The 14,507-nt window shown below is 39.1% G+C and overlaps 1 protein-coding gene and 1 non-coding gene across 2 annotated transcripts; both read left to right on the top strand.

The window, feature by feature from the left end:
• The first annotated feature begins 7,328 nt into the window (after positions 1 to 7,328).
• On the top strand, positions 7,329 to 7,435 carry LOC126670816 (small nucleolar RNA R71). Its single transcript, XR_007638812.1, has one exon. It is a non-coding gene; the product is annotated as a small nucleolar RNA R71 (small nucleolar RNA).
• Positions 7,436 to 11,400: 3,965 nt separating this feature from the next.
• LOC126669664 (nicotianamine synthase-like) lies at positions 11,401 to 12,458 on the top strand. The gene has a single exon (XM_050363187.1). The coding sequence runs from the start codon at positions 11,490 to 11,492 to the stop codon at positions 12,348 to 12,350; it is 861 nt and encodes a 286-aa protein (XP_050219144.1). The 5' UTR covers positions 11,401 to 11,489; the 3' UTR covers positions 12,351 to 12,458.
• Positions 12,459 to 14,507: the final 2,049 nt, after the last annotated feature.

The following is a 14,507-nucleotide window of genomic DNA, read 5'->3' as shown; positions in this document are numbered from 1 at the left end:
GCACGGATTCTCATTCCATAATCGAGATTTCAAACAAGAGATCACGGAGGTGACTCACAAACTAAAACAACTATCACAAACTAAAACAAACTAGACTCACAAGCCTCGACATAAAGCGATAAAAGCAATAAAATAAAACACACTAAAACGAGATACAATCTTTGCCAACCCTCCTCACACTATTTCAAGCTTAGCCCCTAAGCAAGAAATAAAACAAAAACAAGCAAAATTGTATGAGTTGAGTTAGAAGGATGCAAATCTCGATTTAGTCGAATTCCGGAGGCTCGGGAGAAGAAGAAGGAGTATCAATCCAAATGTCGCCCGTGCCGTTCACATAGTCACGAAAATCGCGCCCATGGCGGTTCACTTTCGCCTTCAAACGCTCTTGATAATACTCCATCTTGCGCCACATTTTCCTTTGATCCTCCATAAATTGAGTTTGCGTCGCCATGAATTGGCGTTGTTCTTCATAGAACCCCATTGGTGGACCGTGACCCATTTGTGCGTCCGCCGGAACCCCTTCGCCTTGGTTGCTTGATTCGACCGGTTCTTTCCCCGCTCTTCTCGATCTCGGAGGTGGTTGTGGTGGCTCCGGTGGTGCCTCTCCCGGATATTCCGCATCTTCCCCAAATTCCGCTTTGTAAGCCGCCACAACTCCATGCTCCTTTATCCATTTCTTTCTTTGATAATAAGGCAACATGTTATCTTCCTTTGCATAACCGGCTTTCTCCATGTGATCGGAGTCGAGCTTCCTAGCCGGAATCGGAGTGAAGTTCGCAAAGGCTTCATCGGAAACACCCAACATTAAAGCAATCCGAGTTACCAACCATCCAAAACCAAGTTTGGTATCATCATTCGGCACATCCCTCAAATTCATGATCAACCGACACGCCATATTCAACTTGTAGGCCTCCACTTCCGGATGCATAATCGAATTCATCATAAGAACTTCGGTTTCTCCGATCTTGTTGTACTCATGCCTTCCGCCAAAAGTGTGCCCCACCCATTTCAAAATAATCACAAGGATGGAATCCTTCACATCAACCATTTTGGCCGTTTTGGCCTTGTAGCCCTCCATTCCCGACGCTTCCAACCAAACGTCTTCATAGCTAAATTCCTTTGGATTGTCTTTGAGTCCCGTAGTTGGTAACCCAAACTCCGCTTGTAGCATCTCCATTGTCAACACATACTCCGCACCTAGGAGCCGAAAATGGAGTGTCAAATTGTCTTCACCTTGAGCTCGAAGCGTGGTGAAGAATTCCCATGTTAACTCTTCGTATCCGGTGGTTGTGCATTCCGACAATTTATACAATCCAAGAATTTCAAAATATTGCTTAACCCGAGTGCGTACCCCTAGCACAAGCATGGAATGCCAATCAAGGATGAACGGAATGGCAAAGACCCGCTCCTTGATTTTCTTGAATCGCTCTCCTTCCTCCACCGAATGGATTTGGAATGGAGTATCATATTGTCTTGTGAGGGCCGCCGGAGTGGTAGTACCAACAACTCTTGACCCGGAGGCGGTTGTCTTCTTCCTTGAACGGATTGGTTGATGGCGTGGTGGTGGTGGTGGTTCAAGTTCCTTGGTGGGGAGTTTAGCGGAGCTCTTTTTCGACGTTCCGGATTTTCCCATGTTGATTTGTTGCACAAAGGGTGGTTGAATATGTTTTTGCTTTGATTTTTGGTGGTGGTTTGATAGGTGTTCTTGTGGTGGCCGAATTTCTCAAGAGAGGAAGAATGGTGGATATGGTTTTGGCTAAAAGAGGAAGACTTTTTAAAGAAGATGGAGAGGTGGGTGTGTATTTATGGCAAAGTCATTTGTTTGAAATGGATGTGTGGGATTTTGACAACTCAGCAATCCATGTACTTTGTGCTTCTTGTGAATGGTCGAGATCATGCCACCTCAGCAATCCATGTGCTTCTCTTTTGTGTCTCTTGGAAATTGCATACTTTGACTGAAGTCAGAGGGCTTCTCGATCGAGACCTACCTGGGAAAGGAGTCTCGATCGAGACCCTATTTTTGGCATGCTCTCGGCTTCTCAAGGGAAGTAAGGTCTCGATCGAGAAGCCTAATCCCATGAGCTTCTCGATCGAGACCAGGGCAAAATCTGGTTTCTCAATTCAATCCTACACACCACAACGGAAAACAAATACCCCGGCATTATCTTGAATACAAAACGATAACTGACGAAAAAAAAAACTAACAAAACAAAACTAAATTTAATTTAAATAAGGGAAATGAATAAACACAAATAAAACTAACCTCTCGGGAATGCCTCCCGAGTGCGCTTTTTAAGGTCGAAAGCTTGACCGTCAAACAATGAACTCAAGTAGGAGTAGTGAAAGATATCTCATCTTCCACTCGGTTCGTTAAGGCCCGAGATACGGCTTACACCGGTACCCGTTAACTTTGAAGGTCTCGCCTTTAGAGTTCTCCAATTCGACTGCTCCATGACTCGCCACATGCTTGATTTTGAATGGACCACTCCATCGGGATTTGAGCTTTCCCGGAAACAACCGCAAACGAGAGTTATAGAGAAGGACAAATGAACCAACCTCGAGCACCTTGGGGGCAATATGGGCGTCATGCCATTGCTTCGTTTTTTCTTTGTAAAGCTTGGCATTTTCATATGCCATGAATCGGAATTCATCCAATTCATTCAATTGAAGCAATCTCTTTTCCCCCGCCTTCTTGAAGTCAAAGTTTAACTTCTTAATAGCCCAATACGCTCTATGCTCAAGCTCTAGAGGAAGATGACACGCCTTCCCATAAACAATACGGAATGGTGACATACCGAGTGGAGTCTTGTAGGCCGTCCGATATGCCCACAATGCGTCATCCAACTTCAAGGACCAATCTTTCCGGGAACCATTCACCGTCTTCTCGAGAATTCTTTTCAACTCACGGTTCGAAACCTCAACTTGGCCACTCGTTTGGGGGTGATAAGGTGTGGCGACCCGGTGATGCACATTATACTTCCTCATAAGAGCTTGAAATTGCCGATTGCAAAAATGCGAACCACCGTCACTAATAACCACTCTAGGAGTCCCAAACCGATTCACTAGCCGCTTAAGAAAACTCAACACCACTTTAGCATCATTAGTGGGCAAAGCCTCCGCTTCTACCCATTTCGAAACATAATCCACACATACCAAAATGTATTGGTTTTTGAATGAAACCGGAAAAGGCCCCATGAAATCTATACCCCATACATCAAATATTTCCACTTCTTGAACCGAAGTCAAAGGCATCTCATCTCTCTTCGAGATGTTGCCTACACGTTGGCACCGATCACAATGGTCAACAAACTCCTTGGCATCACGAAACAAAGTTGGCCAAAAGAACCCGCTCTCAAGCACTCTAGCGGCGGTTCTTGCCGAACCATAATGTCCGGTCTCATGACATGAACTCAAAATGGGCATCATTTCTCCCAAAGCCACACATCGTCTCAACATCCCGTCCCCACAAATTTTAAACAAGTAGGGTTCATTCCATAAATACCTCTTAACATCGGATAAAAACTTCTTCCGTTGATGCGATGTCAAGTCCGGAGGCATGATTTCCGATGAGAGATAATTGGCGAAATCGGCATACCACGGCGTTTCTACTTCCCGAATCATCATAAGTGTTTCATCCGGAAACCGCTCATTAATCTCCATACCAATAGGGATCGGCTCCGGGTTTTCAAATCTTGATAAGTGGTCCGCTACCACATTCTCCGTGCCCTTTTTATCCCGGATTTCTATGTCAAACTCTTGCATCAAAAGTATCCAGCGAATAAGTCTTGGCTTGGCGTCTTGCTTAGTAAAAAGGTATCTCAAAGCGGCATGGTCGGTGTAAATGATGGACTTTGATCCGAGCAAGTATTGCCGAAATTTATCCAAGGCAAACACCACCGCTAGCATCTCTTTTTCGGTAGTAGTGTAGTTGAGTTGTGCCCCCGCCATCGTCCGGCTAGCGTAGTAAATCACATGCACCCGCTTGTCCTTTCTTTGCCCCAACACGCAACCCAATGCTTGGTCACTAGCATCACACATTAGCTCAAAAGGCAAACTCCAATCCGGAGATGAAATAATGGGAGCGGTCACAAGTGCCGACTTTAGCTTCTCAAAAGCATCTTGACAATCCCTTGTGAAGTCAAACGACGCATCTTTATGGAATGAAGCGCCGGTAAAAACCCGCGTGGCCCAAAAATGCCCGAACTCCTTTGACCGTAGTCGGAGCGACTAATTTTTCAATAACCGCCGTTTTTGCCCTATCCACTTCAATTCCCGCCTCCGATATCCTATGCCCGAGTACAATGCCTTCATCCACCATGAAATGGCACTTTTCCCAATTTAGCACTAAATTTGTCTCCACACATCGTGCTAAAACCCGCCTTAGATTCGCTAAACAACCATCGAACGAATCGCCAAACACGGAGAAGTCATCCATGAACACCTCCATAATATCTTCAATCATATCGTTGAAGATTGAGGTCATACATCTTTGCAATGTGGCGGGTGCGTTGCATAGTCCGAAGGGCATCCGCCGGTATGCAAAAGTACCGTAGGGGCATGTGAAGGTCGTCTTCTCTTGATCTTCCGGGAGGATTAATATTTGATTGTAACCGGAGTACCCATCAAGGAAACAATAAAACTTGTGTCCCGCTACCCTTTCCAACATTTGATCGATAAATGGTAGCGGAAAATGATCCTTTCGGGTTACCTCATTGAGCTTCCTATAATCGATGCATACACGCCAACCGGTTACCGTCCGTGTGGAGATTTGCTCTCCTTTTTCACTTTCCACCATCGTCATACCGCCCTTTTTAGGAACACATTGAATGGGACTAACCCACTCACTATCCGAAATTGGGTAGATTATTCCGGCGTCGAGGAGCTTGACGATCTCTTTGTGCACTACCTCCTTCATATTCGGATTCAATCTTCGTTGCCTTTGAGCCGACTTCTTTGACTCGTCTTCGAGATTAATCTTATGCATCACAATTTGAGGACTTATTCCTCGAATGTCGGAGATTTGCCAACCCATTGCTAACATGTGCTCTTTCACCACTTGCACAACCTTCCTTTCTTGATCCTTAGAGAGCTTGTTCGAGATGATTATCGGCAAGGTCTCGTTCTCCCCAATAAAAGTATACCGGAGGTGCGGCGGTAGCGGCTTCATTTCAACCTTCGGGGGCAACTCCGAGGATGGTGGAGTCACACCATTCTTTTTGTTCAAATTTTCCGGCTTAGGTTCCTCTTCCTCGGTGTATTCATCATCCACAACCCCGGAATGAAACGTGACACTAGCAACACTTGGAAGTTCTGCTTTCATAATCTCAGAGGAGGTCTTGATCGAGACACAGGAGTCTCTATCGAGACCAGGCATAATTTTGCCTTGTCTCGATAGAGAAGCTTCAGTCTCGATCGAGACCAGTGGTCCTCTGAGATACCGAGAGCAGCTCTTTTTTGGGTCTTGATCGAGAAGCATAGATGGTGGGGCTTCTCGATCGAGACCTGCCTCGGAATACCCAAAATCATCGAATTTCCTTGTAACTCCCCGGTTTAATGAATCCATATTTTCCTTCAACTGATCCTCCACAATTTCATCAACCAAATCAATCCTCATGCAATCTTCCTCCTCGATAGCATTCCGCATCACTCTCTTCATATCAAACTCCACACTTTCCTCATCAATTCTTAAGGTGAGCTTGCCGGCATGAACATCGATGAGAGCACGCCCGGTGTTCATGAAAGGTCGACCAAGGATCATAGGGCACTCTTTATCTACCGCATAGTCTAGGATCACAAAATCCACCGGAAAGATGAATTTGTCCACTTTGACGAGTACGTCTTCCACTATCCCATACGGCTTCTTGAGAGAGTGATCGGCAAGTTGCAATACCATCGAGGTGTGTTTTACCGGTTGATCACCAAACAAGGACCTAAAAAGAAACAATGGCATCAAATTAATACTTGCCCCAAGATCACACAAACAATTTATAGCATTCATATTTCCTATGGTACAAGGTATAGAAAAACTCCCTGGATCCTTAAGCTTTGTTGGTAGGTTGCTTTGGATTATAGAACTACAATTTTCCGTGAGCGGTATTGTCCCACCTTGCTCCCAACTACGCTTGTTCATAATTATGTCTTTCAAGAATTTTGCATATTGGGGCATCTCCCTTAGTGCGTCCGCCAAGCTTAGATTAATTTGCAACTTCTTGAAAATCTCAAGGAACTTATGAAACTTTTCGTTCCCTTGAGCTTTCCTTAACCGGCTTGGAAACGGAACCGGTGGTACAAACGGTGGCGGCGGCAGTGGCCTCACATAAGGCTCTTCCACCTCGATAGCCACCTCCTCACATTCCTTTGGCAACTCTTGACTTGAACTTGCTATATCAATCACAACTTGAGGCTCATCCTCCTCAACAACTTGTCTCTTTCCATTGGCTTTCTCAAGGTTTCTCCCGCTTCGGAGCTCTACCGCCTTAACATGCTCTCTAGGGTTGTTCTCCGTAGTAGACGGCAATCCTCCTTGTTGTCTACCTTGAAGCGAAATCGCCATTTGAGAAATTTGAGTTTCCAAATGATGGATAGTTGAAGCTTGATTCTTCTCCCTTTGCTCCATTTTCTCTAGCTTCTCTAGCACCTTGGAAAGCACATTTCCCTCATCCGTATTCTTTTGTAGTTGGAATCCCGGAGGGTGTTGAGGTCTACCACCATAGTTGTTTCCTTGCCCTTGATTATTAGGATAAGGGCCTTGATAAGGACCTTGTTATTGAGGCCTATTTCCTCCTTGGAAACTAGGACCCACTTGTTGATTTGCTTGCACATTGCCTTGACCCTCTTGATTCCTCCATCCGAAGTTAGGATGGTTTCTCCAACCTGGATTATAAGTATTTGAGTAAGGATCATTCCCTTGGCGTTGACCTCCCACGTAATTCACTTGTTCACTCCACGCTTGACCCGAGGTATAGCACTCACTACTTCCATGATTGAAATCCCCACAATGCTCACAACCTACTTGGACATATGCAACCGGAGCATTCCTTGGACCCACTTGCTTCTTCAAGGCATCAACTTGACTTTGTAAAGAGGCATTCATTGCTTTCATCGCTTCAAACTCCTTGGATTGGTCAAGTGTCATCAATGCCTTTTGAGCCGGTGGTCTTCTCCTCTCCGAGGACCAAGTGCTACTCACCATAGCCAATTTTTCAATCAACTCATTAGCCTCATCAAGCGTCTTTTGCATCAAAGAACCTCCCGCGGCCGAATCAATGGTAGATCTTGTGATCTCACCCAAACCATTATAAAATATTTGAAGCACATGTTCCCTTACAAGCCGATGATGAGGTACGTGCCTTTGGAGATCCTTGAACCTCTCCCAAGTTTCATAGAGAGATTCCCCCTCATATTGGTAATAATCAATGATGTCCTTTGTCAACTTCGCGGTTCTCCCCATTGGAAAGTACTTGTGAAGGAAAGCTTGAGCAAGATCCCGCCAATTGTGGATTGATGCATTAGGTAGTGATCGAAGCCACAAGCTAGCCTTGTCTCTTAGTGAGAACGGAAACATCCGAAGCTTGATTTGATCGGAGGTGACATTATGGAGCTTGAATGTGTCCAACACTCCCAAGAACTTGGCTATGTGTTCATTCGGATCCTCACTTGGTAACCCAAAGAATTGGCACTGATTCTCTAGGAGTTGAATCGTGCTAGGCTTGATCTCAAAAGTAGCCGCGGTGACCGGTCTTGCAAAACACCCATAGGTAGCATTATCCACATCCGGGAGGAAGAAATCCCCCAAAGTTTGTCTTTGTGCTTGATGGCCTTGAACTTGAGGGTGATTGTCCCCTTGTTGCTCTTGCCGATTCCTCTCATCGAGTGGAGGAGGCGGATGTTGCCTCACTCCATCGTCTTGAGGGTGATAATGCTCCTCCTCATAGTTATCATCCCCACGTTCCATGATAACGGGTATACGATTCTCCCTTCTCACACTCCTTTCAAATCTCCCGAGGTTGTCTTGAAACGGTTCTAGTGGAAGATTGGCCCTTCGTGTATTGTGCATACACTATAGTTGATCTCCTACACAAACAACAACAAGCAAACCACGCGTAAATCCGGAAAGAAGCAAAAACAATCAAAAGTGATAAAAACAGAAAATAAAGCTAACTCGACCGAACAATAACTAATTTCAATCAATCAATAAACACTCGTCACTCCCCGGCAACGGCGCCAAAAACTTGTTGAGAAATACCCCAACTTGTAATAAAGTGGACCTAAGTCCGAGTTATCGATCCCACAAGGAGTGAATTCAAGAGTGATTATCGATGAGAATGAACTTAGTTGCGATTCAATTCGTTTAGCAAGGGAATAAGTGTTTTTCTTAATTAACCAATCAACCAACTACTAACAACTTATGCTAATTTAGGAATTAACAAATTACTAATTTAAAGAAACGAGTAAACACTATAATAATTAACGAAATTCAAGTGATAAAGAGGTTTTGGAGCTAATAATCCTCCTAGGTCATGCAATCAAGGGTATCGGTTTTAGGGTACTAAACGAGGACCGAGTGTTCTAAGACCGCAACTCCCGCTCTCTCGAGCCTCAAAGAGCTACAAAACCGCGACTAATCGAGCTTAACCTACTCTCGTAGCACTAAACGCAAATAGAGGCAATTAACAAATAAATCACAACTCATAGGCCACCTAATTACTAACCCACTCTCATGGTGTTACTAATTAAGTCTCTAATTAATCAAATCCAACTAATAAACCCTCTCTCAAGGTGAGAATTAATTTAAGAACAATACTTAGGTAGCTAATCTAAGCAAGCTTTAGGCTCCTTAATTAGAACAATCAACACAACCCCAAACCCTAACCCAATCATACACAACTAAGATTCAAATTAACCCCCAAACATGGGGTTTAGCCAACCATGGTGAAGATAACAAGAATTACTAATTTATCAACAAACATTAAACATCTATTGCTATTCATAATGAGTAAAAGACAATTACCTTAAGTAGAGCTTGTGTGTAAATAAGAGTATTCACTAGATAATGAAGCTTGAAATAATAATAAGACTTGTAGTAGAAGAAAAATCATAAAGGAAACTAAAATCTGGAAATTACTTCTAAAGAACAATAAGAACAATTGTAGATCTCTACAAAAGGAAATAAAAAGTACTATATTAGGATTGAGGCTAAAATGTAGAATGTTTTTACCCTAAAAACATAAAAGGCCTTATATAGCCAAGCCAAAAGAGGCTAAATGACAAATCCACTAGTACAAAGGTTTGACCAAAAGGGGAAAATGGGCCCACTAGCACACTGACCCAAAAAGATTTTACTCCAGGTCTCCTTCATGTCTCGATCGAGAAGCCTTTGTAAGGATGCTTCTCGATCGAGACCCTATTTTTAGGTAGCTCTCGGCTTCTCTTGGAGACCTTGGTCTCGATCGAGAAGCTTAGAACAGGAGCCTTCTCGATCGAGACCTGCCTAAAAGGTGGCTTCTCGATTTGAAAACCTTTGTCTCGATAGAGACCTTGGTAAGCCTTGGGTCTCTTTCCATCTTCTAGATTTCTTTGATACTTCGCCCTTTATTGATCAAAAACCTTCATAATCGCTCCGATTACCTGAAGTTGCACATACACGTAATAAGGCATACAATTGCTTTAAAAACGCATATAAAACGTTCGAAGCGATGCTAAAAAGACTCGAACCGATAGGAGTATTCCACTCCTATCAGTCCATAATATTTGTCGCATTTGAGAAATTTTTTTGGTCCATAATATTTATCATGTTTAGAATATCAGGAGAGCATTAATTGCTATTTTTTCATATTTGTCCCCCATTAATTTATTAAAATACAATAAACAAATGAAAATGATAGTTATAAATGTAAACAAGTTTCAATGTAGGGTTAACTTAGTAAAAGTGTTTACAAATTAAAACATATTAATTGTTTTCTTAGTTTTTGTGCTAAAACCAAATACGAAAAATATTATGAACCGGAGGGAGTAATATTTTATCAACAATCAACTGATCAACGTGCCATTGTTGACCGCCACGACCAATCCAAATTTAGTGGAATTCCGGTGATCTTCCATTACCGCAGAACCATCGTGATCAAACCACCGCTATCTCATTTTCATTAAAATTATAAATAAAATATAAAAACAAAATTAAAATATTTAAGTGGTAAAGTAGAAAACTTAATTTTTAAAAATTTAAAATGTTTTTGTAAATTAATTTAAAAAGGGTCTTGATTTTAATATTAGCACAAAGGTAAAATGCTTGTGGTTAACAAATTAACTTACGAATATATTACATTATTACATGGAGGATTGAACTTGTGGCATGTCTCATGCCTTATGATCTTTGACTGTTAATGAAGTGTGAACATACACCATTTTAGGATATGATGATTCATTGAGTAGCAAGTGTGAATGGAATCAATAGCTCTAAGATGTGCTGTTTCTTCAGTTGTCATTAATTTATTGATCAAATACCAATTAATTAACAGATGTAGAAACAACATATTACATATGTGTTGTATCAGTCTTAACAATACATAAGATCAGTAGGGATATCCAAAATTTAAATATAATTTTTTTGATAAGTTTCTCTCAAATAAATTATTCATGAATTACTAATTTACTGAGCATGTGACTAAATTTAAATGTAGAAAAAAAGAAAAAAAACACAAAGCGGTATGTTAGCAAATTGGTTGCATCAATAGAAACCGGATTCTTCATAACCCCTTTAACATATTATTTTCGAAAAATCATTTAAATATATTCTATTTCTTTGACTTTTTCTTTTTATTGCAAACTTCTAAAATCGTCGATATTATTTTATTTTTCAATTTTTAATTTCAGTTATACTTTGTTTCTTACAAATATGAATTTTTTATACTATCTTTTTTAAATGTAGCCTTCATAATTAATAAATAGTCTTAACTTTTAGTATTTTATAAAAACAATAAAATGATTATTTTGATTACATGTAAAATATGAAAGACATTTGAATATTTTTTAAAGTGAAACAATGCTAATTTTAAAAAAATAGATACAATTAATATTGAAAATTAAAAAATAGATTAAAATTGATGATTTTAAGAGTTTAGAATATATGAAAAAAAAGGTTGCAAGGTGAAATATTTTGAAATGATCATGCCATAATTTTATATATCTGAATTGTGAAGTTAAGAGAGTGATCCATTATGATATATCCTTTTTATATATCACAAGGCATGGAACATGACTCTTTATGTTGTCCTTGACGTTAGAGAGATTTTTAATAGAGATTTAATTTTTTCATAGACAAATCTTCCTTTTCTAGGTCTTTTTTATACCAAATCAAAATCTAAACTACAACATCAGGTTTACACATCAAAATTCCTATAAATACTTGAACATGGATTTTCCAAAATACCAACACACACATTTTCATGCATATCAGCAAACAATTTTAAATATAAACACTATCATTACCAATGGCCTCTCTCCAAAACTCCAACTTGGAAACCCAAATCTCTGATGAGTTGCTGGTTGCTCGAATTACAGAAATTCATGGCGCCATATCTAAGCTTGAATCATTAAGACCTTCAAAGCAAGTGAATAGCTTATTTTCTCATCTTGTCTGCCTCTGCATCCAACCTTCTTCTATAGACATTACCTCCTTATCCAAAGAAGCTCAAGAAATGCGCAAAAGCCTTATCGTAATATGCGGCCGAGCTGAAGGTCTATTAGAGCTTGAATTTGCAACATTCTTGATCAAAGTTAATAACCCTTTAGACAACCTTAATCTTTTCCCTTATTATGGAAACTATGTGAAGCTAGCCAACTTGGAATGTACAATTCTAAGCGAAAACGGTGTCGTGGAGCCCAAGAAAGTAGCATTCATAGGGTCTGGACCAATGCCTCTAACTTCAATTATACTGGCAACCCATCATTTGAAATCGACTCACTTCGATAATTACGATATCGATGAGGCGGCTAACAATGTGGCTCGTCGGATTGTGGGTTCGGATAGCGAATTGGAGAAGAGAATGAAGTTTGAGACGTGTGATGTGATGGAAGTGAAAGAGAAATTTAGAGATTATGATTGTATTTTCTTGGCTGCTTTGGTGGGGATGACCAAAAAAGAAAAAATGAAAATTGTGGGACATGTAAGGAAATATATGAAGGAAGGAGGGATATTGCTGGTAAGAAGTGCAAATGGCGCGAGAGCTTTTCTTTACCCTGTTGTTGAAGAAAATGATTTGCTTGGTTTTAAGATTCTATCCATTTTTCATCCGACTGATGATGTGGTCAACTCGGTTGTTCTTGCTAGGAAACCTGAGTTTCTAAAGTAGGTTTATATGCCTTATTTTATGGGTTTTTCTTCTTGCAAAAATTGTGTTTGTTTTTGCTTTTCCTTTTCTTTTCTTTTGGAGTGTTATTAACAATGTTTTGTATTTGAATTTCATGTGCTAATAAAAAAAAGGCTCAATTACTTAAAAAAATCCTCACCTTTAATCTTTATTTCGTTTATATCCTGATCTAGGAAAATATCACATATACCCTTGACGTTGTCTTTATGTTTCACCTCTAGCCCAAATTTCAAAAAAAGATGATTTATTGAAAATAACTAAATTTAAGGTTATTTTATACTTTTTTCTATTAAAAAATATACAAACAAATACTTCATCTTTAAAAACGTTTAAATAAATCCTAAAACTAATTAATATTTTTAATTTAAATAAAATAAATAAATAAAATATTTTTATTAAATCCTACTTATAACCGTACTCCTATTTAAAAAACCGCTAATATTATTTTTTAATTTTTTTTATTTTTACGGAAATAAGCTCTTTCCTCCATGGACTCCTCCATCCATGAAGGAAGGAGCTGCTCCTTCCTCCATGTTAGGAAGGAGCAAATATGCTTCTTCCTCCATGTGAGGAAGGAGCAGATCTGCTCCTTCCTCACATGGAGGAAGCGTGCTCCTTCCTCATGGAGGAAGGAGCAACGAGCTCTTTCCTTCCATGGAAGGAAGGAGCTATGGAAGAAAGAAAAGCTCCTCCTCCATATTTTTTTTAATTTTTTTTAAAGAAAATGAATTTTAAAATTAAAATACGGTATTAGGTTGAAATTAATTAGTCTGAATATTTTATTTGTTTTATGTATATTTTTTTACTGTTTTTTATTTTTTAAAAATTATTGATAATTAATATAAATTAAATTATTATTATTAGTTGAATTTTTTTAAGAATAAGGTGTTTTTGTATAATTAATAACATTGACGTGTAATTAGAATATATGCTAAAAATGAAGGATTATTTTAAACTCGTTTTCAAATGAAAAGATGTCAATTTAATACCTCGAGGGTAGAGGCGAAACATAATGACGACGTCAAGGGTATATGTGACAGTTTTTTTAGGTCAGGTTATAAACGAAATAAAAATTAAAGGTGAAATTTTTTTAAATAATTAAGCCAATAAAAAAAATTCGTGTTTTTGTTTATGTTAATCAACCTTAGATTTGATCCTTCATAAGAGTGGATATGACGTAAAAGTAATTTTGTTTTATAGGAGTAAGGTGAGCAATTAAATTCATTTTATTACATAAAAAAGGTCTTTTTTTTTGTCAAAAATAGAAAAAGGTTTGAACATACAATTTTTATATTTAAATAAGGCAAAAGGGCTCAAAAACTACCCACCTTTCATTTTTTTTTCAATAGCACCCTGACCTTGTAATTTTTTCAATAGCACCCTATTTCGTATTTTTGGATTTCAATAGCACCCCGACCTTGTAATTTTGTCAATAGCACCCTATTTCGTATTTTTCGATTTCAATAGCACCCTAAATCATCAAATTAAACTCATTTATCGAGGACTTATTTGAATTTTTTTTAAGTTAAAAGGACTTGTTTAAATGTGTTCAAGTAGAAAAAAGTATAATTTCACCTTTAAATTTAGTTCTTTTGAAAATTTTCATCCTTATAGTAATCAAATCATCTAATTTTCTCAATTAGGGTGCTATTGAAATTGAAAAATACGAAATAGGGTGCTATTGACAAAATTACAAGGTGAGGGTGTTATTGAAAAAAAATTGAAAGCTCGGTAGTTTTTGAGCCCTTTTGCCTTTAAATAATACATCCTACTATTAGACTTTTTTACGGAACACCGGACTAGTTTAATTTAGGTTTACTGGTTCCAAAACGTCAATTATTTTTGATATTTTAATAATCTATCTCAATTTGATCATATCGTTGAAATCTATGAAATTATCAATTTAATTGTGTCTATGCTGGGATGCCGTTTGATATAAAATATAAAATTATAATTTTTTCCAACCAAGTGGCATCTCAATCGACAATTCGTTTTTTCTCAAATTTTAAAAAACAATTACACGTTTGTTGTAAAACTCCGCAAGTATACGAATGCCAACGCGTAATAGACTTTGAAGTCCAAATGTTGATCCCTTAGTCTAGGGCTGAGCACGGTTCGGTTCGGTTCGGTGCGGAGTCC

Source organism: Mercurialis annua, linkage group LG2 (genome assembly GCF_937616625.2).
Source record: "Mercurialis annua linkage group LG2, ddMerAnnu1.2, whole genome shotgun sequence".
Taxonomy (NCBI): Eukaryota; Viridiplantae; Streptophyta; class Magnoliopsida; order Malpighiales; family Euphorbiaceae; genus Mercurialis; species Mercurialis annua.
Note: the sequence above shows the minus strand (reverse complement) of the source record. Positions and strands in the feature narration are given on the sequence as shown.